This window comes from Pavona decussata, unplaced genomic scaffold (genome assembly GCF_977016875.1).
Source record: "Pavona decussata unplaced genomic scaffold, jaPavDecu1.1 SCAFFOLD_102, whole genome shotgun sequence".
Taxonomy (NCBI): domain Eukaryota; kingdom Metazoa; phylum Cnidaria; class Anthozoa; order Scleractinia; family Agariciidae; genus Pavona; species Pavona decussata.
Genome location: NW_028145517.1, coordinates 7,664,911 through 7,692,809, shown reverse-complemented (window position 1 = coordinate 7,692,809; position 27,899 = coordinate 7,664,911). Strand labels below are relative to the sequence as shown.

At 38.1% G+C, this 27,899-nt stretch overlaps 1 protein-coding gene and 1 long non-coding RNA gene across 6 annotated transcripts in view; one reads left to right on the top strand and one right to left on the bottom strand.

The window, feature by feature from the left end:
• LOC146472043 (uncharacterized) overlaps positions 1 to 24,007 on the bottom strand; it is an 87,293-nt gene extending 63,286 nt beyond the window's left edge. For 2 of the 3 annotated variants that reach the window (XR_014866755.1, XR_014866754.1), the window contains exons 1-3: positions 23,931 to 24,007; positions 23,742 to 23,856; positions 17,459 to 17,588 (exon numbers count right to left, since the gene is read on the bottom strand). This is a non-coding gene — a long non-coding RNA (uncharacterized LOC146472043). Of the gene's footprint in view, positions 1 to 3,865; positions 5,006 to 17,458; positions 17,589 to 23,741; positions 23,857 to 23,930 lie in introns of those variants that run through there. The other variant, XR_014866753.1, reaches the window with a different exon arrangement.
• Positions 1 to 27,880, top strand: part of LOC146472042 (uncharacterized) — a 61,672-nt gene extending 33,792 nt beyond the window's left edge. For all 3 annotated transcript variants that reach the window (XM_085120585.1, XM_085120586.1, XM_085120584.1), the window contains exons 2-22: positions 969 to 3,669; positions 6,433 to 7,697; positions 10,541 to 10,618; positions 14,870 to 15,052; positions 15,880 to 15,996; positions 16,163 to 16,255; positions 16,789 to 16,965; positions 17,495 to 17,545; positions 18,146 to 18,255; positions 19,031 to 19,110; positions 19,225 to 19,343; positions 19,860 to 19,975; positions 20,275 to 20,366; positions 22,168 to 22,241; positions 22,636 to 22,773; positions 23,766 to 24,346; positions 24,605 to 24,688; positions 24,955 to 25,022; positions 25,835 to 25,980; positions 26,086 to 26,260; positions 26,697 to 27,880. In XM_085120585.1, coding sequence (XP_084976711.1) covers positions 1,278 to 3,669; positions 6,433 to 7,697; positions 10,541 to 10,618; positions 14,870 to 15,052; positions 15,880 to 15,996; positions 16,163 to 16,255; positions 16,789 to 16,965; positions 17,495 to 17,545; positions 18,146 to 18,255; positions 19,031 to 19,110; positions 19,225 to 19,343; positions 19,860 to 19,975; positions 20,275 to 20,366; positions 22,168 to 22,241; positions 22,636 to 22,773; positions 23,766 to 24,346; positions 24,605 to 24,688; positions 24,955 to 25,022; positions 25,835 to 25,980; positions 26,086 to 26,260; positions 26,697 to 27,133 — 6,576 coding nt within the window. In that variant the 5' untranslated portion in view covers positions 969 to 1,277 and the 3' untranslated portion in view covers positions 27,134 to 27,880. The remainder of the gene's footprint in view (positions 1 to 968; positions 3,670 to 6,432; positions 7,698 to 10,540; positions 10,619 to 14,869; positions 15,053 to 15,879; positions 15,997 to 16,162; positions 16,256 to 16,788; positions 16,966 to 17,494; positions 17,546 to 18,145; positions 18,256 to 19,030; positions 19,111 to 19,224; positions 19,344 to 19,859; positions 19,976 to 20,274; positions 20,367 to 22,167; positions 22,242 to 22,635; positions 22,774 to 23,765; positions 24,347 to 24,604; positions 24,689 to 24,954; positions 25,023 to 25,834; positions 25,981 to 26,085; positions 26,261 to 26,696) is intronic.
• Positions 27,881 to 27,899: the final 19 nt, after the last annotated feature.

Here is a 27,899-nt window from a genome sequence, read left to right as displayed (position 1 = left end):
TCTTTCTTTTTGCTTCTTCTTGTGGCTTTTTCACTCTTGCGTTGTAGTTTTTAATGTGTTTAGTACTAAATTTTTATCAGACGTCGCAAGTAGGGGGGCTTTTCTTTGTTTTTATTGTGAATTTGGGTCATTTTCCTCACAAGACGAGTCTAGCCTAAGCCACTTAGTAAGAGAACCAGCGAACAGAACTGCGAAGAATTTCCGGCGACTAAAAACTTTTCAATGAATCACGATTGTTAAATAATAATCGACTAATTAGCTTAGCTTTGGCACAACGAACCAATCGTGGCGAAGAATGCCTCTTTAATTAAGGCATTATGCAGAATAGAGTTTTAATTGTGGAGTAATACGAATTCGGTTTTTCTCAAAGCTATCTTTGATTGCACCCTTGGCTTAGCGGTGATTGGCCTAGAGAAAACAATACTGCAGCCTTTAAAGAAGACCCAATAACAATAAAATGCCTTTGTTCCTGGAGAAGAATAGCCTTGACACCCCTCTTTGATACTGCAAGTGACCTGCTAAAACAGTGCAGTCAAAACATTATTTAGTCGGATAAAATATGCTTCCCTCTTTGTTTGCTAACGGGCGCCAATTCGCTGGCTTAGCTGACTGAAAACTTCGGAAGCTTTTCACATGCGCATTTCCGGTCAGATTTTGCGCTCGTGATTCGCCCGGCAGTAATTAAACTTGCAGCATTAAGGCAGTAAATCTGATGAGTTGTGAAGTCTTTAGGCTCCATTCACCAGACTTTCAGAATCTTTAAGCGACGTTGATCGAATGATCGGATTGGAGCCGCGTTACCCCGTGCCCCCGCTTGTCAATCAAAGAACGCACGGGGTGAGTATCAGATTACTGCCCTGTAGGCTAATTTTAGCGTGGAATAACTTCACATCAAGGGTAAATTTGTGTACGCGTGAATGCCTCTTGCCCATAAAACATTGTGACAGAGTGTTTTGTTTCCCTCGAAGGTTCCTGACGTTGGCGACGGCGATTTACATGACATAAGCCCGAGTCGAACATCAAACGTAAAATGATTTCTTGGTTGGCCCGCTGAAGCGCTTCAAAACTGCTTGATTCACCGTAAATATGCGAAGGAAGGAAGTGTAATGTCGCGGAATCTGGAGCATTGCTCGTCCGGTCAGCGCAGGTGGAGCAGGAGAACTCTAACTGGTAAACATTACAGCTTCGGGTCGGATATTTATGTGGTTATTTGTAACTCTACGGACTACCTGGAACACCTGAGGCTTGAACTGGATTGCTTCAAACTCTAAACAATTATGTCCACGCGCACAACTCAATTTGACGCCGAAACAGGGAGATCGCTTGCACGAAGCACGACACAGCAGCGATCGCGAAGCGAAGGACGGCACGAAGGGAGAGAAGGGCGAGGGGTTCACAGATCTCGCAGTGGAACTAGTGAACCAGAACCAACGGAAGTGAGTACTTCGCACAAAAAAGCGCACGGAAAAACAAATGAAAAGGCTCAGTCATTAAAAATTTCCAAAGCTCGCATTCACGCGGCTTCTGCGAAAGGCAGCGAGAGCTTGCCACAAACGCTAGATTATGTCTCATCGGCGCAATACCCGGCCTCGAGAAACACACAGGACTATTCTCCTAAAGCCCCTTCGAATCCTTACGCTAGCAAGCATACGGCAGACTTGGAAAGAACCAAGTTTATGGATAACATTCCGGGGATACCAGCAAGTGAGCAGTTAGCTCAGCGAGGTGACCGAGCCGGCCGGACACCATTTCCGCCCCCTTCAGTCTACAACTATGGACAAAATGTTGCTTATCCTTCGACTCTTTCATCCGACCTAAACGCCTTTCCCCGAGACTCTAATAATACCACCGATTCGGTTTTCCACAAATCCCCGGCGAACAGACACGCTAAAGGACTGCGCGGTAAACGCCAAGGAGAAACAGAAATGCAATGGAATGCTACCCAAGAAAATAACTATCGTCTTCGCGACGAGCAGAGAAACAGGGCTGCTAGCAGCGAATTCCATTACACGCGATCGCGAGGGAGACGCAGCAAAGATGGCGTCAACGTTGTTTACAACGACGTAAAGTTTTCGGGATCGAATAGACCAAATGTTTCGCGGCGTTCAACTTCTACTTCGTCCTACTCCGAATCTCCTACGGACAGCCAAGGCTCGTCTACAGAATCGGAAAGTTTTTCCTCATCTGACACGTCTCTCAAACGCAGACGGCGTATTAGACGAAAACCGTCCAATAAGTCGATTGGTTCAAGTGTCTATGGCGAGGACAACACCAGCGAATCCGAAAATCAAAGCGTTGGCGAGCTGTCGGCCTCCGATAGCGCGTACTCGTACAGAAAACGAAGGACGCAGTTTTCGCCCGAGGAGCCCGATGTTGGGTCTTTCGTTAGCTTCAAGGAGTTCCGGAGTACCTCTAGTAAGCTGAGGTCGAGTAGTTTGACTTCTGTAAGTTCTCTAGAAGGAGCAGGATTATCAGGCGACCTTGCTGCTAGGAATCAGTCACCGCTGGTGTCTCCCAGAGGTTCAAGTGTATCGAAGGTGAAAAAGATCCAAATACGATCGTTCACTTCTTTTACTGATGATCAACTCAACAACAAAGAAAACCTACCTCAAAGGAGGAGGTCAACGGAAGAAAAGGAGCCGTTTAAAATAAGGGGGAGATCTGAAACAGCTCCAAAAGATATAACCAGAACCTCTTTGGCGAGACAAGGAACCGAATCACCATCGCTATCAAAAAGTCCATTTGGTCTAAAATCAAAGGGTATTGTGCGGAAAACTAGTAAAGAATCACTTTTCAGTGACAGCGAATGCAACCATGCTCCTGAAGAGGAGCATGTGAATACGGAAACCACCAGTGAATCTTTTGACATTGCGGTTGCACAGGAACAGGTGGAACAGTGTAACTCCGTGCCGCCTGTTCCTGAGCTTATTGAAAACAGAGATTCGAGATCGCATCATAATCTAACTGATGGCAGTGGGCTTCTCTCATCACGGAGTGCATTTAGTCCCGTTAAACCTAACAAAAGAACTAATGATCACGAACCTAATCCAGCCATCATGGCACCTGTTTTGTTTGTATCTAACACCAGACCTGAACAGGGTGCATCCACATCAGGGGATGTTTTATTGCAACCTGTGGCTAGAAGAGGAAACAGACCTTTGTCTATTGTCCAGGAAACGGACGAGTTTGCAGACGTGACACAAGGAGATGACAGTTATAAAAATGAAAGGACTTCTCTAGGGTCTTCTCAAGACTCTAGGTCTTCACCACCATCAATGGACAATATTTCTACACTTCGGAGATTATCTTATGTTAAAGCACAAATAAACTCAGCGGAGATACCTCGTCGATCACCAGATTTAAAAGCTCAGGCATTGGATATTAATTCTGCTTGTGATTCATCACCATCCTTTGCACCTGAAAGAGTGCTAAAAGAGTTTGATCACACTGACCCTCATGAAATATTGAGAACAGTGGCATCTCCGGTAGCAGAAGGTGACTTGATAAGTTTTGATGACGAGAACGGAGAGGTGAAAGAACCTGTTACAAAGAGAACAAGGAGAATTGCTCGACCTAAAATACCAACAATTTTGGGTGGTGAAGAGCTAATACGAATTGAACAAACAAGTGGGGCTGTGCTTGAGCAGAATGAAGTTTCTTTCAACAAAGGCAAGTAACATATAATGATACGTCTTGCAGTTTTTCTCTAGTGCTGTGGAACCAGACAGAAGACATACAATGCTTTGTCTCACCACAAAGGCTTAGGGCAACAACAAAATTCCAAACTAATGTTGTTTAGAACAACACCTGTACAGTCATTTAACGCCAAGATCTTAATCTGATTGAGTTCCAACAGCTTCAATTTTAGTGGTTAAAAAAGCACAATCCTGGTATGCATTTCTGAAACTCCAAATTCACATTGGGCATGAAAAATAAGTTTAAGATCAAAACTGTTTCGAAAGAATAATGCACGGATCCAAAATTTCTTTGGATGTTTTAAGGAGTGCACACCAGATCTGGGTAGTACCGTGATCACGCACTGTAAATATGGAATTGTGATGTTGTTCATCATCAAGACCCAGTATCAACAGGGACATTTTCCTCATTAGTCTAAGGTACAATTTGGGGAATTATTTGGTTAAAATCAGCACGTCTTCAGTGATCGTTTGCTTTATTCTCGTGATGTGTGATTAAGTAGTGATAGAAGGAGAAAGTAGGTGCTAGTCACCACTGGGGTTGACAGGGATGTTTCTAAGGGTTGGCTGGCTCCCAGTGAATTTCACCAGCTGAAATTTCAACAGAAAACAAACACTTGAGGCTAATTTTAAAGATGCACAGTCCAAAAGTGCCAGCTAGTTTTATTTATGAGCCTGCTAATGTTTTTCTTTGCTGCAACCCTAGGCCTAAAGAGTTAAAATATCTTAGTCCACCTGGGTCCTTCGCGTTACAGTCTTTTGGGTTAGGGAGGGTAGCTCCCAGATCAGCCACTGGGTTTATGGGGAACATTTCTGAAAGATAGCCAGTTTTTAATTCGTGATTTAAAGGATTGTCTTGTGTCATTTGGTAGGGAAAGCTGTAGTACTGTGACTAGCCATCTGTTTCCATAGGCTTTGGCACTCCTGCACACAGGCAAATAACAAATTTGCTTGTAAGTTCTTAACTACCTGTAATAACTTTATAACAGGCTTGGATTTCAACTAATATGCCTTTCAAGCAAGCTTCTTTTGAGTTGTTCTTGCACAGAGTTCTTGATTGCTTGGTCATGTTTTTTGGTTTGTAGATATTTAATTGGCAGATTGCATGCCAGTGCAAGTGAGTGCTACAAAAAGTTACTTGCATAACATCAAAATCTGCTTTTGTTTGCAAAATGTTTTTGCACTAACCTTTTCTTTTTAGTAACTGCTCACTCTTCAGTTCATGTAATGGCCATGTGTGTAGTTTTAATGTTTTTGTTGCTGTTACTGGACATGTTAATCACTTTTAATATTTTGTTCACACAGCCACCCTAAAAACATTAAAAATAATAACTATAACAAATGAAAAGCAGAACCAGAATAAAATAAATAGAAAGTCAAAGGAAAAAAAAAATCCTAAAAAAAATATAAAAACACTTCCCCTTTTTAGTAAATAAGGTTAATGCAAAAAAGGAAGTTGTATTGTGTAAAACACAGTGTACACAAACAGACAAAAGATTATCAAAATACCTCACTAAGTGCTCTAGACATTTCCTGAATTCCTGTTGACGTTTTGTACAGTATTAGAACAACAAATGATTTTTTTATTCCATAAATGGTCCTTTGTGTGTTATCAATTTCCTCTGTTTCCTTCAAACCATTTTACATATTTAAATTTACTTGCTCTACGTGCCTTGAGGCATAAATCGATTGATTTAAAGTTCTATAGGTGAACACAATTTTAATTGCATTTTTGTGAAAGAGGTGCATTCTTAAGGCAGTTTTAATTGGCATGTATACAGTGACTTAAGTATCAAACCCTGGCCAGTCAATAAGATAAGCAAAAATTAATGTATAAATTGATTTGCATTAAACATTAAATGTGACTGTCTAGCTGTTTTGTGAAAAATGCATTCAAATGATGTATCCAGAAAAGCTGTGGGCTCCAAGGTAGTGCTATTTAAAATACTTTTGAACTATTACAACCTTCCAACTAAAGACATCTTTCTTCTGTTTCAGATTTACATTGTTAATATTTTGTCATTAAGGGTTTGATTCTGTTACATTTGTCATTCAATCTGCCCCATCTAAGTCAAACCTTAATATGTATTGAAGAGTAGCCTTTTGAATCTCAAGAGCTCAAATCAGGGGAAAATTCTCAGAATTAATTTTGAAATATATATTGAAAAAAATGAACAGTACCATAAGAAAGCACTGCTTGTCTGCTTTCATCTGAAAGATTCTATCCACAAACTAACAAATCAGAACCACAGGCAATGGCTCATTGAGTTTTACTCTGAGTGTTTTAAAACTGAGCTTTTAACAGAACAAAATCCAGGTATCATTTGCTTGGACAAATTTAGTGCAAACATACATTGCTATTACAATTTATTTTGAGGAACAGACCAAGATTGCAAATATTCAGGTGAACGTTGTCCAGCAATTGTAATTGTCTTCTGTGATCCTGTTCCTTTTGCAATATGGATGTTCTGAATTGCAGTGGTATAAACATTGTTCTTTTCAAGTTATATAGAGCTCTTTGTATACTATAGCCACATCAAGGCTCTAGTTGAAGCGTAAAATACCCAATTTTAGATGAAGCTAATGTAAAATGTACCTTATCTTTTAAAACCCCAATGGGGAACACTATGGCCATTTTTCAGTGCTTGACTAAAGCCTGCTGCATGTATGACCTGCACTGCAGCTAACCTTAGCTTTCAATGTAAATATCCTCATAATTTTCATCAATGTTTCACAGACATTACAGGAATGTTTGATGGCTCGAACAGGGATACCATTATTGCTCATGAAAGTGAAGAGGACAGTACTCCCAGAGCAGCTTCAGATGCTGAAGACAATCAGGCAACGGATTCGTTACATTATGACAGCAATGACCTGGAAAAGGTGCAAGCTGGTTCTTTGTACAATACCAAAAGAAATTCTATTGAGGAAATCAGTCAAAAACTTCCACCTAGGAGACGACTGCTAAAGAGGGCTTCTCTTCCTTTGATTAAAACAGAATTTTACCAAGATGAAGCTCAGATAGTTGAAGAGACACCAAAACCGGAGACGATTCCTCCTCAATCACCTTCATTGCGGAAAGCAGAAACCATCAGTGATCTTAGTTTAGATCAGGTTCCTGGCCACCTGAAAGCTATTCCATACAGTGGCATTGATATTGAACATGGCAAAGAGTTTTCATTTCCAGATGATAAGAGTTTGGAGAGCTGCAGCCCTCCGCCTGGGTCTGTTCCATCACCAAGTCCTAGCCAAATTAGTTTCGATACATTGTCATTGACAACAAGTGGTTTTAGTGAAGCTCATTCTGCCCAAGTCAGCACCGGGGATCTCAATGTTGATTATGATATTTTAGACATGGACCCTTCTGCTAGTGGTAAATCAATGGATGATGCTTGGAGGTCCCAGAGCGATCCTAGCCATGGCATTCAGCTGGAGAACACTGTTGCGGAGCTACAAGCTCATCGCAACAGCAATAGTGAACCTAATCTTGCAGGAGAAAAACTAAAAGAGGAATCTGAGCAATTGGCCAAGAGAGTAAATGGTGGAAACCAAGGAGAATCATCTCTACAGACGCATGACGATGACGAGGAAGAAGAAGATGATAACGATGAGGATAAGGAAAATTCGCTGGCTGATTTGAGCCCAGATGATGGATGCTATGAACTGGACAAACCCGAACGCCGTACCAAACCAGTGCAGAGGGCCAAATCTGCACCAACACCAACAACTCTAACTTCACCAAGGACTCAGAGAGTAGCTAATTCCTTCGCTGTAGAAAAGGCTCAAGTTAAGCTCAACAAACTTGCGGCAATGGAGACGATAATTGAAATGCCAAATGCAGAACCCTCTGTTCAGACCCCAGAAAAAGCAAAAATTGACAAAAAGCGAGCCACGTCATTGGAGGGGAGCTGTACCTCTTCTCCAGGAAGTGGGGTGGCAAAGGATGACAAGAGAAAGTTATCAGTCCCTAAAGATACTGGCAAAACACAGAAATCAAAACATGTAAGTGCACTGTATATATAGTGACTTCTCGTTTATTTGCTTGTTATTTTGCATGTCTGTGGACATTTCTTGAGTGTTCCTACAGGATAGAGAATATGCAAGCACAAGAAAAAAATTAATGTTTAGTTACTAAGCAACAGTATCTCATCCAATTTTTTTCCACAATGCATTTCAAAAAAAGGACATACGTTTTTTTGTTGTTGTTGTTTTTTTTTTTCAAAAAAAGGACATGTGTTTGCTTTTGAAAACATAGCTGGAATGTTTCCATCTTACAAAAGGCATGCACTAGTTTTTGTTTCCAAGGGTGGTTAACTGTTCAGTGTACAGTATGTGTTCTTTTTTTACTCACCTGTTGCCATGATAACTGTGTTACCAGTTGATATATTTTCTCATAAAGAACTTCTAATGAATAACATCCTTACTTAATTTAAATTTTCTGTTCATGCTTTGTTTTGTTCCAGTGCAAGTCCTAAACTACAAAAACCTCAACATTTTTTGGTCTGAAAAATGTATATCTAGCACTGTTAAAAAGACCTTTCAACAGCTTTTAATTGACTAAACACTCAAAAGGTTTTAACCTGCAGACCAACATTACGCGATGCTAGATCTGACCTTAAAAGAGTGCATTCTACAAGGATTTACGTCCCAAACATTTGCTGCATTTTCTCAAATGCGCAATTGTCGTCCTTGTTTGGCAATGTTTAATAGGATTCACTTACCAAAAGCTGATTATCATTCAAAACCCAAGAAAGCAGCTTAACCAAGATAATATATGACAATGTGGATTAGAATGTTTTGTCATCTGTGTAGATAAGATTAGATTGGCATATTGAAATAATTGGTTGATGACATTTAAAGCCAAAATAGTTCAATTGATTTATTATTAAAAATGGCTAGAGGTTTTTGAAACATTTTGTGCCTAATCCAAACTGGAATTTGCTGTTAGAAAACTGCTGTAATGAGGATTAAATACAACAATAGGCAGTTGAGTGTGTTTCACACCCAGAATGATAGCTATTTCATGACCTAAGCTTGTTTGATAAATTTAACATGTGGGTGTTTTGAAGAGCGCTATTCAAAGCAATCCAGGGGGTATAGATCAGTAAGGGGCATTCATGCATTTAATAAACAGTTAATAAAAACCTCAAAGGGAAATAAAGCTACAAAACCACAGACTGCCTAAAATTAGAACTCAATTTTCTCTGTACACTTCAATTAACCATTTAATAGGCCAAATTACAATATCACTCACTGGCTGTGGAGTTGGTGTTAAATTAAATGGACTTCAAATGATGGGAGGGTTTAGGCTATTTGCATTTTGTAGATAGCTAAGCCTGATAAGTTGGTATGTTTACTATCTGGCATGTCTGCTTGCTTATGCTGCCAAGTCAACACAACTTTTCAAGCCTGTCATTAGCAGTGGGCAGCCAGGCAGCCAGCTAATTATGGCCACAAAATACAGCAATGACTGCAGGTTTCTCTGAGTATGAAAATGACCTAAAACGGCCAGTAGCTCCTTGATGAAGGCAGAGCTTATTGCCAGCCCTATGTTGTTCTGATTGATCATGTTGACATTGATTGCGTAACATTTCCTATTTGTGGTTAGATTCTTTGTTGTGAGCAAACAATATTTGTTAAATTGATGCTGTCTCCATAAAAAACCTATCTGTTACTGTACTTTAAACTCAAGGATATTGGTTGTCATTGTCTGCTGCAAAAAAATACTACTGTTTAAAACTATAGTTGATCTTCATAGGTTTACCTTCAAAGAGATTTTGTTGCCAATTGGTTTAAGTTCTCTAATTACCCGAAGGCAAATATTTACTGCAATTTCAATATAAATTTTAAACAATTTCAATTACTGGTGCACTGGTGCAGAAACTTTTCAAATCAGAAACATTCACATAAACAGTAGTTTTCACTTTCAAAACATAAACCTTTTCAGAGTATGTTAAAGTTTAAGAAATAGGATTTTCAACATACCAGTACCTTGACATTTTTTCTCTCAATCAAAAATGCTCTGTTCATTTTAGATTCTGTTCACATGCATATTGTAATTAAATCACTGAATATTATGCAAAATCTTCAGCAGCTAATCACACCTACATAAAAAAAAAACTTAAAAACTTTGGCCTTGAGCCCCCCTCCGCTCCCCTCCTCAGAATTTCTAACAACCTTTTATTGGGGAGGTGGGGATATTAATTTTCTCTAACCATGCAATTTTGTTGCAATTCATGCACTTTTAAGATCCAGGTTATTAATTGTACAGTCATACTATATTGAAAAAGAAAACTTTTTTGTTGAGAAACAACTGCTAAAAACTAGTTTTATAACTAGAAAGTTCAGCAGTGAACAAACTACATGCATCAATGGAGTACTGAACAATTATTCTTGAGTTATAATATATAACTTGCCGAGATATGTCCAGAAATGCACGCTAATGAGATTCATGAACTGTATGATAAACATCACAAGGTGTCCCCTAACCTAAATTCTCACTAAAACACACATAATTCTGTCAAACATGAAGTCATATGAAAATGACAAAAAGGCCTGTTTTATATGAAGTACCCAAATTCAGGGTTAGGTGCATTTCTGGACATAAGTGCATTTAGATGGCAAAATAGCCTAACTTTGAGCGCTCACAAAATCGGCAATTTTTACCCCAGCAATCTCAAACTTTGAAATCGTATGTTTGAAAGGGTAAATTTTATAACTACCTAAAGACAATTTTCGCTTCATAGGCACTTAAATTAACTAGAGTTTTTAAAGCTATATCTATAGCAGTGTTAAAATCAAGCATTAACAATTTGAGTTAAACAATGTTTGATTTTTTTTCGCAGGATCTCAGGGCTCACGTGCTGAAAAATTTGCTGGATACTGAGGTGTCATATGTGCAGAGTCTGCAGTTTCTTGTATCGGTAGGTTTATTGCTGTCAAGCGCTTAACTGCAAAGTACACATGTAATATGCTTGAATGGCTGATGCTGTAGACTCAAATTACAGAGAAATTCATGTTAACTGGGTCTCAAGTTATGTGTATCAAGATCTACTGCTTGTGGCAAATCCTCCCGTAAGCCTTTGTGGGGGTGAGGGTGGGGATGTGGGATGGAGAAGAAGGGAAGTGGTGTGGTATTGGTAAGGGGAAGGGCTGCATTAATAGAGGCTTCATCAACACAGGAGATCTATGCCAGTTGTCAGTGTCATTTGAATTTGGAAGATTGTAAACTAGCGTTGCACTGTGTAGAACCTTAAATGTGGCCTATGCAAAATTATACAAACTGACACCTACAGTGTACATGTACACCAACGCATTGTGGAACACAGTAGCTTTAAGTCAACAATTGGGAAACACATGTAACACACTTATGAATTATTGGACAAGCTATCCAATCAAGAACGTTTCGGTGCTCCAAAGGTGCCATAACTCGTCTACATGTATGAGTTGTTTACAGCTGTTTCGACAAAGGTTGTCCAAAAAAAAAAAAGCGTAAAAGCGTACGCAACAATGCCAAAAGGTAGTCTGGGAAATACCTGATAAATTTCAATAAAAGCTCAGAATCCATAATGCCTTGACCGTACAGCAAAGACTTGAGATGGCGGGCGTTATGGATTCTGAGCCTCGACCGTAGAGCGAAGACTTGAGATAGCGGGCGTTATGGATTCTAAGCTTTTATCGAAATTTATTGGGTATTTCCCAGACTACCTTTCGGCATTGTTGCGTACGCTTTTACGCTTTTTTTGGACAACCTTTGTTGAAACAGCTGTATATAAAAGAGCTTAACCATTCCCTTAACATGCAAACTGATTCAGTTTGTGCAAAAGGATTTATTTTAATGAGCTTTTTACGCACAGGAATTTTACTTGTTATACTAATTTTATTCATTTTGATCTTCACTGCTGCCCTTCACAACTTCAATTTACTTTATTTCTTGATAATGATGTTAGCTATTGCATCAAAATGTCAAATTGCTTTAATTTTTGTACTTTTTTAAATGCTTTTCTAGATCAATGAGCAATGTAATTCAGCTGAAATATTTAAATTGCCTCTTAATTAAGATCTCAGAACCAAATTAATAGTAACTGTAATTTTAGACATCTTTCTCTTAAGAATGTAAGATACTGTACTGTACAATGAACTATGTGTCCATGCATTTTAACAATTTAATGAATTATAATAGACATGAATGTTAAGATACATTTTTTTTAAAAAACATTTCCTAAAACACCAAGGTACGTATATTATTTTATATTCCACATGGAAAAAATTGTAAATGAATGTAACACACCAGATAGTGTATACCCCCTGTTCTGCAAAACAGGTTTGATTTGAATGGTTACTGAGAACGTCAAGATTAAAGCTGTGCGTGAGGGTATTCAAGATTTGACTCCCAGGTTAATTACTCTGAAATAATTGCTAAGTACTCTCAAGAAGACTATCAGTATTATTAATTACATGAAGATGCCTTTAATGTGATTTGCAAGTGATATTTGCACGGACTAGCTCACTCTGTTAATGTGCCAACAGGTTAGTTTTAAGTAAAGTAATTTAACCTCATTGGGATATACTGTAAGTTCAATGAGATCGCAAGAAGTCATGTTCTCTGGTTTGGCTTGATTTTGTGTTCATGGGAATCAATATTGTTCTACACTGTATTTGAGAGATGTCACTTTTTCCTTTCTGGGGTCAAACTTAGTCAAATCAGCTAACACTGCTTTGTACAGTCGCATAGAAATCCTAGAGTACAGCCATTCTTTTTGAAGGCTGCTGCGCAATATACTTTATTGTGGAACTGTTACTTTTAGTCTGCAGAAGTTAAGATGGTTCCAACTTTTGACTTGTTGGTTAATTTAACACTCTACAGTTCAGCTATACATTCAATTGAAACGTTATCTTGAGTGGTAGCTTACTGTAATGCTGGACAGTTTTCAATTTATTGTCATCAAGTTGAAATTTAAGAAAATTTGTCAATTTTGGAGAATACTCTGAAGGGGGGAACTGATTACATGTATATCAGCAGTGTTAAATTATTGATACATATGGCCTTGTCAATCTTAGGAGGCGTATCAATCATTTCTGTGAGAAGGTCATGGGGTACTTGAAGTGTCAAGCCTCAACAGCTATTTTTAGATGACAAGTTTCTAATTCATGTCCTTTCCCAGACTATATATATATATCAATTAGATATTTCAATAAATATTTTGGTTAGCTCTGTTTTTAATCTGCAAAATCAAGGAAGCAAAATACAAATGTTTGGGTTAATCATAATGTGGAATTAATTTCATACATCCAATATAATATTTAATGACTCAACAAATTTTCGAAAGACTTGACAATATTATTGTCGTCAAGTCTTTCAAAAATCTGTTGAGTCATTGACTGCAACAGTACAACAATACCAAAAATTCCTTATACTTTAAAGCACTTAAGATGATGAAAGCAACATAGTGTTGATTTGCAGATGTGATGACAATTGAACACCTGGTGATATATAAGGCAATTATTTTAAGCTTTCTTTAGGTAAGCTGTTATGTGGCATTTATTCTAAGGAATGCAGACACTTATGAAGCCAAAAAACCACTAGTATTGATCACTTAACAGGGACAAACATTCGCTTAATCAAAAATATTGACATTGCGACCAGGAATATTCATAATAAAACTCTTAGACTAACATTTTACGCTGCCTCTTGCACGCTTTTTCAGAATTGCGGAATTAAGGAGCACATTTACATCCAACTCACTGATAAAGATTGAAGATTTTCGAATGAAACGTCAAACAATAATTTCAAATGTTTTATTTTTAAACATATTTTTAGCCAGCATGAAATCTTTTAGTCTTAAGAATTTTATTAAGCATTCACTTAATATTTTTTTCAAAATGCCTGAATCTATTTGGAAGAATTTATTTGGAAGTGCCTTTAGAACCAACCAACATGAGCGATGTCTGCCCCTAACAGTCTCTGCCAATTCTGTTTCCATTTGCAGAAAGAATGAGACTTTTGTGTTATTGTTCTCAACATGTTTTCATTTCCTGTTTATATTGGTGGTTCACCTCTGAATTTGTTTTGTATTGTTTTCATGTTATTGAGTAGGAAACACGCTTGAGAGCTGGGAAATGGTTAAGTCAACGATTGTTTTGAATAAAGATTTTAATTCACCCACCGGAAGAAAACAATGACCTTCTCTCTCCCAAGAGCTCCTTTAATTCAGTTTTACAAAATCCCAAAAGACTTAAAAAGCATTTTTAAAAAATAAATGCTTTCACTTGAGTAGCAAAATGTTTGGGTTTCATCCAGAGGCTCAACATTAATTTTAGCTACAATTACAGCATAACTCAACATTTAGCGATGCAAAGGTTAATTAAGGTGACCACAGAGAACTGTTATTTGATGGGTTCACTCATCAAGAGCCCTAATGCAAAATGCACATTGTTGGTGGAATGCTTTAAATACTTGTGAGAAATGGCATGATCAGTGGAATTCCTTTCACTGCCTCCTTGTTTATTGATTTGCAAAACTGATTACTTATACTTACAACAATGTAACAAAACAAAAATACTAATTTTTGTGTGAAACATTCTTGTAGAAAAAAAAAGCGGAGGGATTTGAAATAAAAACTTTATTGACTCAGTTCAATTTTGAAGCTGAACATATAGTTAGAAGTTAAATTTACTTTATATAGTGGCATCCATACGTGTGCAACTGTAGTTTTTGTGGAACTAACATATTGATGAGCAAAGAACAGTTCAACCTTTCTAGACATGGTAAAGAATAAACTGATCCAAAAAGGTACAACTTTGATGGATTGAAATCGTTGAACAAGGGCCATATACATGTAATTCTTGTGTTGCTTTGTGACAGAGATGGCTGTTGTCTTGAGTAAGATTTTACACAAAACAAGCACCCAGGGTTATTTCCATTTAGAAAAAATAATAACTTAAAAATTTATAACGCGCAAGTATCTATACAGATATAATCAAATGTGCGAAGAGCAAGAGTTTCAGGAACAAGTCAAATTACGTACACATGTCTAATGTTTTGGAGTGTAGTGCTTCATGGTGATGTCAGTGCAATTCACCTGGCTTGGGAGATTTTAGAACTATATATGTGTAGTCATATTCATATTCAAAACTGTCTGTACTAATTATTAGGTCTGTATTTCACTTTTTAGAATTATTACAAGGCACTAAAGAAGCAAGAAAATGCTGGGATTGTGGAAGCTGCACAAGTAGATGAGATGTTTTACCAGATTCCTGAAATCCTTCTTTGTCATGAGTTTTTCCTTCAGCAACTGCAGGCGAGAGTGAATGAGTGGCATGACAAGCAAAAGATTGGTGACATTTTTGTTTCTTCGGTAAGAACTCTGATGTATATTAAGCAATATCTTGTAACTGTTCATTTTAATGTTGAAGTTGATGTTGATAATGATAATGACTAAGATGATGGGTTCCCACTAGCAATATAAAATGAAGTATCCTTTTGTAATTTAGTAGGGGGAAGGTGTGTATAGGTGTGAATTTTCTATTTCCTTTAATAACTCATTCCTGAAACTGATAATTTAGGTATCCACTCTCTTGTCTGCACCCCACCCCTTTTCTCTGCAGCTTATGTAATATTACACAATCATCAGTTAGTCAATCTGTCAGAAGTCAATCAATCAATCAATCAATCATCTTCTATTCCCACAAAATAAGAAGAACTTGGAACTTGAAGGATTGTGTGAGAAATGTTTCACACCCCTTTCTGTAATTTAATGTAACATTATGCACCACTTTTGCAGGGAAACTGAATTACAGTGGGGGTTAGATTAGTGAGTTGTATGAATAAATTAAATTATTACAACACGCAGTAACATGACAATGAACACTACTGGAATGTCATGGTAATAAAGTCGTTGAATTGGTCCTTTCCAATGGCATACTTAACTGGTGCTGCATTGCCCAGGCAAAGCGGTTCCTGCCAATATTTTAAACTCCACTTTCTATCATTTCCTTTGGTCTCATTTATGCACTTTAATTTTTGCCAAAAAAAATCTCAAAATATTCACTATTTATTTCCAAAGAATCAATGTCCCAGAACATGAATTGCACTAAAATGCAATGGATCTTCAGTAAGATTTCACGTGACTACTTGTTCCAGCTGCTTGTAAATGCCTAATATGCTGTTTTTGATTATTACTAGTTTACCAAGTGTTTCCTAGTGGATGCTTACAGTGCCTTTATCAACCACTTTCTGCAAGCCAGAGCAGCCGTAAGGGTGGCCACAATGTCTAGGCCAGCTTTTGTGCGTTATATGGAGGTAAGAGTGCTCTTGTAATACATGCAGATAGTAGGTCCCTTTTGTAAAGACCAGAACTTAAGCAGTATTTGCGTTTCCCTCTGCTATCAGAAAAAATATAGTAGAAATTTTGCAAAACAAAGAGGTCAAGCAATCATGCTCTGACTCACCCGTCTGTCTGTTTTAGCAATGTTCCCGGGATCACAAAGAAAAGTTGACCCTTCAAGACTTGATGATAATGCCAGTTCAAAGAATTCCGCGATACGAACTGATACTAAAGGTAAGCAAACATGCTTGCATTGTTTCTGAGGGGAGGCCTATTGTGACATTTTGCCAGTTTTTGTAGGGACTGTGTGAGCTGGTGTAAGTGTCATTCTGAGAAGCAACATCATTTGTGTCAATGGAAACTGTCCAGTGTTGTTACAAATTATTATATCAGTGCAAAAAAACTATGAATGGTTGTCTTTGGCTGTGTATAACTTGAATGGAAATGGATTTCAGCTTGTAACAGTTGACGTAACTTTACTCTAAAAATTATGGAGTGTTCAATCAATATTCACATTTTATTCCTGGCTCCATGGACCTAGCAGCACTTTGCACAAGTTTGCTGACACCCCCAAACCCAACAAAAATAGCAAAGAGAAAATATAAAACAGATTAAAAATTTGGAAAACATAGCCTTTGTTTAAACCAGGCAGTTCCTGGAAGTACAGTATAGAGAGTTAACAAATAGATCACATTCTACACCTAAATAAAGCAGGCACAGGCCAAAGGAAGGTCTATTTTCATCTCCCGTCCTGTCATTATTTTCAGGACATGATAAAACACACCCCTCATGACCATCCTGACCATGGCAGTCTTCAGCTTGCTCTGGGAGAGATCAAGACTCTGGCAGACAGAATGAACAGAGGAGAGAAAGAGGTTGATCAAGCAGAGAGAGAAGCTGAGAGGCTCCGTGACCTTGAAGCAACCATTGAGGGCATGACTGAGGTATATTTGTGTTTGATGTAGAAATAATACTCTCCTAATGCAGATTGGAGTCATGATTGTATGGGACCTTGTCGATTGATCAACGAATGGATCTTTTGACGCAAATCTGGCATTCCCCACAGATTTTGCAGGGGTGGGGGGATGACATCATCACCAACTTGGCAAAGGAGAGAGAGGGCGGAGAATCGAGATAATTGAACGCACTCCCTAATCTTTGATTATTACTAGTATTTTATGTTCTGTATACTTCATTAGAGTTATAATGCACTCCCATGCTAATTGTCCCCCAACCTTTGGTTTCAATATTTTAACAGAGATGAAAGTTAGTGCAGGTTTTAAACTCATGTTGACATGCAAGTTGCTAAGTTCAAACCTGTCCCCTTTTTTCTGGTATACTGTCTGAATGGGTTACACTTCATGGTCTGACTGGGGCTTCAGAAAAACTGTTCTAGACAAATAGTCATAATTATGATCAAATTGTGGTGGAATGTACCTGTGTATTCAAGTAAGATTTAATTCTTGTTTTCAGCTTGTGACTCCAACTCGGCGATTGATACGGCAAGACTTGGTGGCTGAGGTGGTAAGTGCATCTACAAAGTTTCCACCAAAAGTTTAAGAAGACTCTGCAAAAAATTAGAGAAATATAATGCATTCAATTTCTTTTTTGCATGTTCCTACATGTATGTAATTACTTTTTGTGAACTGTACAACAAGGTATTCAGACAACATATTTGTGAGGATATTGGCAATAATAATTATTGTTCTCAAGTATTGAGCTAAGAAGGATGCAGTCTGAGCTCAAATAGTTTCCTAGCGGCAGTGGTGAGAGCACATCTCCCACCAGTTTTGCTGCTCTTCCCTCTTAGAGTTTACACCGCTTATGGGTTGAGTTTGTTGTTGGCTCCCAAGGTTCTCTCGTTTTGCTTTGTCTGTATAAACCTACAGCTTTAAAGTGCAATCCAATCTGTTATATTAGGGCCACAGGTTTGTCAGTTATATGACTGTTAAGTATCTACCTTGTCACTTTACTTGTTATTTTTTTCATTCATTTATAAACTTATTTGCTTACTTGTTACCTAAAGATATCTATTTTAGTCATTAGAGGACTGCTATAGAATTGCAAGGCCTGTACAAGTGTCCTTGCTCACGTTTTGATTCATCTGGTTGTTTATCCCGACAGAAAGGAACAATTACCAAGAAAGACCGGTGCCTGTTCCTGTTCAATGACATGCTGGCTTGTGCAACAGTCAAACGAAAGGCCAATGCTCTTAGGAGAGGCTCACTTAGCATGTATGTTGGTTAAGTTACATTTTATTTTGAACTTATTGCTGTACAAACTGAATTATGAGGATCTGATTGGTCTAGCAAAGATATTACATTGCTGCACATTTAGATTACATTTGATTGACTGTATTCCTGAATTAGAATAAGCTAAACAGCTGTTAGATTTCTCTTCTTAAGTAAGTCTGGGAAGACATTGATTGTATGTGGAAACTTTCACTGACACATGATAAATTAAGAGCAACTGTACTCCAGTAACTCCAAAAATCTCTTCTGAGGGATTTCATGTCATCGTTACATATATGTATTTCTATTCCAAAATAGGGTCAGTCGAACACACCCTTAAATTAGGTAAGGGTGGCTTAATACCACTTTTTCAAATTGATTGGATACAAGTGCAATGTTAACCGATATTTTGCATATCAACATTAATACCGATACTAGGATGTCATCAGTAGTAAGCTGCTTGACTGCAAACTCCTTTCTCTTGAAGTATAAACAGCCACTGCTATTGCTGCTGCCACCCTTATCATCATCATCATCATCATCATCATCATCATCATCATCATCATCATCTCTATCATCATCATCATCATCATCATCATCATCATCATCAGAACACTTTGCATTTATTATTTCCTTTTTTTAGTATTAGATTTGGTTCATTTGACATCTGGCAATAATCAAGGTCACCTACCTCTGCCTTCATTTTTCCAGTTATTACCAGTGTGGCATTTCATAATTAATAATTTATATTTTTTCCTTTTTTGGTTTTTTCTTTTAGATTCTCTGGATCAGGCACAGAGTTCAACAAGTACAAACTCCTTTGGAGACTTCACCTTGAGTATGTTGAGATTTACAAATGTAAGTACTTCCATTAGCATGAAGGTTTTAGTCATAACAATGTAAACTTCAACTGCATACATGTACAAGTAGCATTGTGCACTATTTTGTGACCCTTGTATTGTTTTTATACAGCATCTCCTGAAGCTCAGAGACGGAACAGTCTGGAAAAACAGCTGGAGAAACTTGACAATGACATGTCATCACTAAGCAAGATCAGTGCACTGGCAGACAATCTAACAATAACGCACATGGTAAATATTTGGCTTTTTAGATATGATGATGACATATTTGACCCTTTAAACCCTTATATCAAAGACCAAATTCTCCTATCTTGTCCCCATAGTTTTCTTTTAAAAGTACTGGGGAAAATTATTAAAATATCAAGAAAATTCACCTTGGGTGTTCATATCCTTAATTCTCATGACCTCAGGGATTGAATAAGCATTGATATTACAAGGAGAAAACATCATAAAATTGGGCTTTCAATTGTTCAAACGACCTTTCTGGGGGTCTTATTTTCAATTCAGTGGGGGAGCGGGAAGTGATGGCTCATTGTTGAAGAGAATTTTGCATTTGAAAATTAGGTTGAAACACTAAGCCATTTTAGGATCTGAGATTTGGGAGCAGGCTTATATTTGGAATTTGGAATGGTATGCAGATCTAATGCATTTCAGTCCAAAGACCTAACTATAAAATCAATGAAATGTGCAAGCTGTTTCGATAATGCTGGCCTTCTTGGATAATGCCATTTTTTTTAATGCCTCTAGGCCTTAGATGGAGCCATCCGAGAGCTGATGAATGACGTAAACAGACAGATCTCTGAGAAGCAAATACCACTGCAGCCTCCTACGTCCACAAAACTAGAACTACACGCACAGACCGAGTAAGTCAAAATATCTTTTGAAAGAATAAATTGCTGTTGAATTTTTATTATTACGCCAGTGTTAAAATTTCCTTAATATCTATCTAAGTTAAAGAGTAAAAGTTCCTTAAACCAAGAACAGTTGTGAAGGACTGGACTAGAAAAAAAATCCAGTCTAACTTTTTACTTATCTATTATCATGTCATATACTAAAGTATAGTTCAGGCAAGTTGATAGCTCATTTTGATGTTACATATAAGTCAGAAATATTATTCACTTGACTTTTGGTTGGTAATGTTTATTGTATGTGTGTTATTCAGGGAAGGAGAGGAGCTCTTTCAGTTCTTGTTCTTGGAGACAGAAATAAAGAATTCTTGGGAAGCTTATTTTGAAGATGCAAAACAAAAGCTTGGTAAGTCCTATTAAGGACGGTGCCTACTAATACCGAAGTATTTTTGTGTGGTTTATGACTATGCGGGAAAAGCAGATCTTAGCAAGGCCTATTGGAATCCAAAAAGAAATTTGGGGGTCACCACGTATTTTTCAGAGATAATTAAGCAACAATATCTCTAATCAAAGGCTCCTGTGAGCCAACTCGTGAATGCAGATGACACATAGTAATTGCAATTTAGACGGCTACGGAAACTTCCTCAAAAGCTAAAAGAAATTATATCTTTGCCCGATTATGTAACGAAAAATGACCATTCTTGTACTATTAAAATGATTGTCAAATTATTCTGTACAGATTGAATAAGCCGATTATTCTGATGCGCCGATTAAAAAATATCACGTGTTTTTTTTATTCAAAGTTTATAGGAGCACGCCATGTGCAGCTACGTCATGCAAATTCGTGTGATAGTCCGCGGCTACTGGATTTCGCGATCGGGCTAGTGGATTCTAACCATCACTTGCCCGATGGGCAAGTGAAGTTTTTTTGGGAATTAAAATTACAAAATTACTGTAGGGCAAGCCGATCTCACAAAGGGAAATATGTTCAACAAAGTATCGCATTACGATTCATGCCCGACATAAATGCGTGAAATTTTTCCTTTGGAGTTCAGTCCACGCAATCCTCAAGTAAAAATAATGAACTATGACAAGCTCTTGCTAAATAAGAATTATTTATCGACCGCGTCCTTTTGCTTTCCCATAAATTACCAGTTGTAAATTTCGAAAATGAAACATTTTTTCCCTTTGAAACCTCTATGAAAGCTGACAAGATCTTAAAAGTGTTCATTTCACCAGAAATTTGCATAATTTTGTTTACGACGTCAATGATGCGTGACATGGCACGTTCCGCTTTCGCGTGAAAACTGACAAATTAAATTATTTTTTAATTAAATTATTTTTAAATTAAATTATTTTTAATTCTTGAAAGAAACCGCACTTCGTAGAAAAAAACGAAAAAATCCTATAACTTTGCTCAGATTCAACGAAAAATCCCCATTCTTACACTAAAATGATTGTCAAATTATTCTCTACAGAATGAATGAGAGAATTCTGACGCGTCGTGAAACAAATTTTCACGTTTTTTTTTTTTTTTCACTAATTGAGTTTACGACCCCGGACTTTCTGAAAAACTGAAAAAACTTGAAACTTTGCTCAGATTGAACGAAAAATCGCCATTCTTGCACTAAATGATCGTCAAATTATTCTCTACATATTGAATAAGAATTTCCTGATGCGCCATGAACAACAAATGTTCGCGTGTTTTTTTCCACTAATTGAATTTAAAACTCATTCACTGCGCACGCCCGAAAGTTAACGACAAAACCGACTGATCGACTGATCGACTGATCGACCAAATCGAGAGTCAGCTATCGCTATAACTCGTTCATTGCGCATGCGCGCATTCACGAGTTAAAAAGCGCCAAAATGTAAAGCAATGTATGGGATTTTTTCCTAAATCGAAGCTTAATTTTCTCTGAAAAATGCATGGTTACCCCAGATTTTCTTTTGAGATACCAAAGGCATTTGGTAAGTTCTGCTTTCTCCGTATAGTTTTAAACCTTGCAAAAATATTCATATATTAGTAGGCACCACCCATAGGAAACCCGAGTATCTCGCGATGCGCAGAACGTATGCGCAGTAACAATAGTAGGCACCGTCCTTAACTTGCCATAGTCCTTTCCTTGTTCCAGTGCTTACCAAATCTGCATACATTTGTTTTCTTTTTACTTAAATTGGTAATGCCCTATGTTTTATGTTGGCAGCTTATGCCAAGGACACATTCCCTCCCGAGTTTCAATACTGTATTCCTATCAACAAGACAAGAAGTGGGATGCAGGTAGGAATAAATTATTGTTACTCATCTGTCAGTCATTAATTATTTTTGTAAGCTGATAAAGTTTTAGTGTGTTGATGAAAAGTTCTCTGAAAGTCCAGAAAAGCATTACATTTGGCAGGCTAGATGGAAAACCATGTGAATTACTAGATGAAAATATTTTGTGGGTATTTTAGAACACTGCCATCACTCACAAGTGGTTTTATGCAAGTTCTGTATGGCCATATAAAGTAGGAGTTTGGAAAAAACATAATCAGCGAATCCTGAAAAAAAAAAAGCCCTGGAATACACATGTAGGGCAAAACCAACAACAAACTCAACCCACATATGATACCAAAATCTTGAGTATATAAAGAATTTGCAACCTGTAACTGAGACATGTTTCTTGTTATCTTAGTTCACTTGTGCTTCACCTTGCCAAGTGCCGCATATGCTTGACAGAGGAAACCACTGTGGTTCAGGAGATGTGTGGGTCTGCAACAGTGATGGTTATGTTGGGCAAGTTTGCATCCTCAGAATGGGGACTCAAATACAGGTGAGAACTACAACCAAGGCAGTCAAGAAGTAACAAAACATTTTCCCTGTTTTTAGAGGGTTCCATGGAAGTTTGTGAGAACTGTTGTTTTAAGTTCTCCTGAACTTAATCTAAAGTACTGTTAATTCCAAAGAAACAAGGACAAAAATGTTTTCTTTTTCTGTTGTAGAATACCTTGTGACAAATTTGCCACGTTTCCATATTGTTATTAAAAAACAATTTTCAACCAAATTTGCACATTTGCTAAATATTTTGTTTGCAAAATTTAATGCTGATGTGTAAAAATGAGGAAGTTTTCTGCAACTTGCAATGCTGATGAGAGGACTGTATTGTAAGTAACAAGGATAAAAATTTGCATATTGCATATTACAAGTTGCAGAAAATAAAATTGTTAAACAATATATGTTCCAGTGTATCTTGCATTTGTGCCCAAAGTTTACTTAATTTTCATGCAACCACAAATTATACCATTTTTTAATGTTATTGATGTATTGTAGCTTGCAATGTTATTGCATTGCAAGTTGCAACGGTTTTCTGAACTCTAGTAGATGCCAAGTTTGCCTAGATTTCACTTATTTTCAAGTGTTTAATTAATTTAAGTCAGCTTAATTATGTGTCTATGAAACATTTCTCAGGTTTCTGTATTTTGGCTAGTTCTGTATTTCACTAAATTAAGCACAGACTCAAAGTTATAACCTTCATCCACAGCTTAATAAAAGAATATCACAGGAAAGTGCTGCTCAGTAGTTTTCATTTCAATGCTCACCCAGGAACTTACAATAATATTTTAGAAAAAAATCAAATTTCAAGTTGCACCGCTTACCAACTTTGTTATCATTCGGATCATCCGTCCTTCTAACATCCAAGGCTTCCTAGGATTGTTTTTGTGTTTCAAACCGTTATTTTGGTATTTTGCTTGTTTTTAAGCTGCTCTTGCCCAGCCTTTACTGTATTCATGCCAATTTTACCTTCTTTCGTTGCATTTTTTTCAGCCATGTGGTTCCATCACAGTCTGCATGTCCAGAATTCTCTGCATCTCGCCTGTTCCCGGAACCAAATTCATCGGCTTAGAAGTGATCCAGTCTGAAAGCGAAACCAAATCCGACACTCAGTCTATCTCCCTGGGAAGCGAAAAGAGCAGGAAAACCAATACAAACCCGAAAATTTCGCACTCCGGTTACGCGAGCGACGAAGATGTAACAGGTCCGCAGAACATCATGGCGTTTGACAGCAGTTCAGAAGACGAGGAGGGACTGGGGCAAGAGAGTTTTCTTGGCGGGAAATTCGCGGGCGACGGGACTTCACCGTTTGACGTCGATGGCCGGTTGAGTCCTGAAGGCAGTAGCCTGGGTACTACCGGAAGTGCCGACGGTTTGGACAGTAGTGCAGATGAGAATGTGTTTGATTTCGAGGAGAATGATTCGAGTTGTGACGAGATGAAAGGGAAAGGATCAAGGAAGCATTCCAAGAGGAGAATGGGGTCCTCTCGCACCCATAGCAAAGACAGTTTAGATCTTGTGAATTTTGAGACTGACGAAACTTGTACTGTGTGGCTAGGTACAGAAGATGGATGGTACGTTTGTATTGTATCTTTTCGTTTTCGTTTTTTGTTTTGCTTTCTTAGTCTCTGGAAAGAGCCTTGTGTTTTGATCAACTGCAAACTAGACAAACATGCCACGCACAATTTGTCTTGCGTGACGTTCGTGCGTGCCCGCAACTTCAACCTTTTGTCCCTTAATGGGCCCTTTTTACAACATCATCGTTGATAATTTTATTCTCCCTTTTTTCCTTGTACATTCTTCTAATGTACTTGCTTTTCCTTTGTTCCCAGTATTTTCATGTACCCTGCTAATGAAGCACAGAACAAGAAATCAAAGTTGAAGATTCAACATTCTGGATCGATTCAATGCATTTTGTAAGTATGCCTATTTCCCGATCTTTGTTGTAAACTACAGATTATTTTTCTCGAAGTAAATAGTTCCAATGCTTAATTAAAAAAATAAGATTTAGCACTGAATTGTCTCACGCAGTTTTTTCTGCCACTTTTGACAGCCGCATATATACCTGTAGCATGTTTGTAACACATATTATCACTGTTGGTTCCATTTCCCATGTAAGTGAATAGCTGGCCTCTTTTTGGTCACGAAGACAATAAGAAGTTATTTTTTCCCTGTATTTCAGGTACGTTGATAACCAAGTTTTCATCTCACTTTCTACGGGATATTTGTACATTTACAGAAGACAACCAGGTGGGCCTTGAATTTTTTTGTTTGAGTTCCGTCGGAATAAAATATTTTATGCTATTTTACACGAACTTTTTGTCGCAAATCGCAGTTTGGCCTAAAGAGCGTTTTTTCGCCAATTTAAACAGCCGTGAATTTGAAACATAATGTTATCAAATCAGTAAGCCATAAGCCAATGTCCGTGATACCGAATTTTGGCGATCTTAAAAGTATCCCTCCCAAAAAAGCGCGAACCCATTCATTTCGTGAAAATCCCCTGAAATATAAAGTTAATCAGTGCATAGTTAATAAAGGGCAGTGGTTATGAAGCCCCACATTCTTCCTTTGTTTTAGGTTTTTGTTGGCCTTTTTTGCCCTTGAAGGTGCACAAAGGTGACAACGCTCAATAGCACTCTAATTAAGTTGAAAAAACTGACCAATAGAAACATACCTTTAATTTATTCAGTCTGAATGTGCGACCAAAAAACAAAAAGTTGTGCGCTGTCAGGGAGCTTTCAACCTAAATTGCAGTACCGTTGTTTTTGCTTTTGATTTTTGCCGACTTTCATAACCAGTCTCCTCTACTTACTATGATCAGTGCAACTCTTGAAAGCCAATAGACCATTTGCGAGTTGCTTTGAACCTCATTATGAAAGCGAGGCTAAGTGCAAAGTTTTTGTTATGAAAATTAGATTTCATTCGTATGCACTTATTCACAGCAACTCGGAAATGGCCTATTGCGCGAGATAACCTTTGAAAGTTTACCCCTGGCGTCCACCCTTTGTCCACCATTTGTTTCGCACTAATTTAGCTGTTTACCGTATATTTTACGTACGCAGGTTGTGGGTGGGAAGTAGGCAATCCCGTGATGCTTCACATTGGTGAGTCAGCAGCAGTCTCCTGTATGACAGCAATTCACGGTCGACTTTGGTGCGGCCTGGGCTGTAACGCTGTTATCGTCAATACAACCACTCTGGAGATCGAGGTAAAAATCGAGTCATTTCCGCTTGCCTGTTTTTTTTTTTTTTTTTTTTTTTTTTTTTTTTTTTTTCCAGTCGTATCTTTCTCTGATCCCTGTTTTCTCTCCTAGACGTCGTTTAACTGCAGTTTGGACAAGGACCGTTCCGTTTATCGCATGGCCAGCTCTGGTATGGGTGTGTGGATTTCACTTCAAAGCTCAGCTGCAGTGAGATTGTTCCACGCCACGCGATACGAGTGTTTAGCTGATGTAGACGTCGCTCCGCCCGTGCATAAAATGCTTGCAAGTAAGTCGAACTTGGATCTCTGAGGGTTATTGGCGTAAGATAGATTTGCAATGGGAAAATATTGGCTTCATTTTCGTTTTTGTAAGTAAGAATTAAGACTGAAGCATTCCCCAATAGGAACCGATCAAGACCTTGGTTACAGTCATTTTGTGTCTTCATTTTGACTAGACTCTCGACAAACAGTGAAACTCTCTCTTTCTCAACCCAGTTGTATGAAATTGTACCAGGAAACAGTGGGAGATTGTAGCGGTGGGTTTGAGTAGCATCCTATCAGAGTGGGGAGGGGCGGGGAAATGGTAATGACGTTTACGGAAATTAGAGCTTACCGCTGGCTTGATGACCCCCTTGTCTCTTATTAACATGACTGTGACGCAACTGCCCAATTTGCGAGTCTCTACAACTAAAATTACTAATTTTACTCTTACCTTCTTCTTAGGTTCTGATGCAATCATCCGCCAACACAAGGCAGCCTGTTTGCGCGTCACCGCTTTGCTTGCTTGCAAAGATCTTCTCTGGATTGGCACCAGCGCAGGCGTAGTATTGACGTTACCGCTGCCTACAATTACCGCCAGCACGGCTTCTTTGCGTAACTGCCCATCGGCAACAGCGTCCTTCCATGGACACACTGGGCATGTGCGTTTTCTCACTGCTGTTGAGGTCCCGAAGGAAGGCACACAAGACAGCACCAACGAAAAAGTTTCTGGTACTTCTCCTTCAACTACGACCGCGCCCATTCCGTCTGGTGGTAATTCTGGCCGGGATGTGTTGATTATCAGCGGGGGAGATGGGTACGAGGACTTCAGAGCAAGCTCGGCTAGTGAATCCGCTGGACGTGATGATAGCACAAACCATCTCCTTACTTGGCGTGTATGATGGTGAGAAGAAAAATAGCAAGGGATATGCTGAGCCCGTGATATTCGGCGGGATTGTTGCTAGGCAACATAACGTTTTCTGTCGGCCTTAATTTTAACTGGTGACTTTCGTGTGTGATCGCTGGGCCATTAGGAATAGGAAAGTCTTCGGCCGTGTTAACGACGATTCGTCAAAATTGCTCGCAAAACGAAGCATATCTTTTAAATTTTCCCAGTTATTTGTTTCTTTACTTGATCGACTGTTCAGAGATAAAATAGAGTTAGATTCAAGGAAAGACGTAATCAAGATTAAGCAAATAGTCTGCTAACTTTTTAAAAGAGGGTCATAAATTAAAAATGTTTCTTTTTTGTTGAGAAGGCCTGATCTAGGATATTCCTTTTCGAGTTATGTCGCGTTGAGGTACACTAAGCGTATTTTCTTCTGTTAAGAAGACTTGTGATAGCGTTTTGTCTTCAAAACGGGGACTTGCTGAAGCGTTTGAAGTATACAATTGGAACGCAGAGAGGTATTTTCAAAGTCAGTTTAATATTTTTGTCAAATTGTACATAGCTTATCATTGACGAAATGGTGATGAAAAACGAAACGCTTTGGAAGAGCTATAAGTAGTAAAATGGTAGATTAGAGACGGTTTATTTTTATTAAAAGTCGATTATGTATATTTTAGCACTTTCCCTGTTAGGGAAGGAAAGTAATGTAGAGCTGTTTAGAAACCGCTGTAAATAAAGATCTGAGAAGAGAGAAAAAAGACTTGGTCAGTGACTTTGTA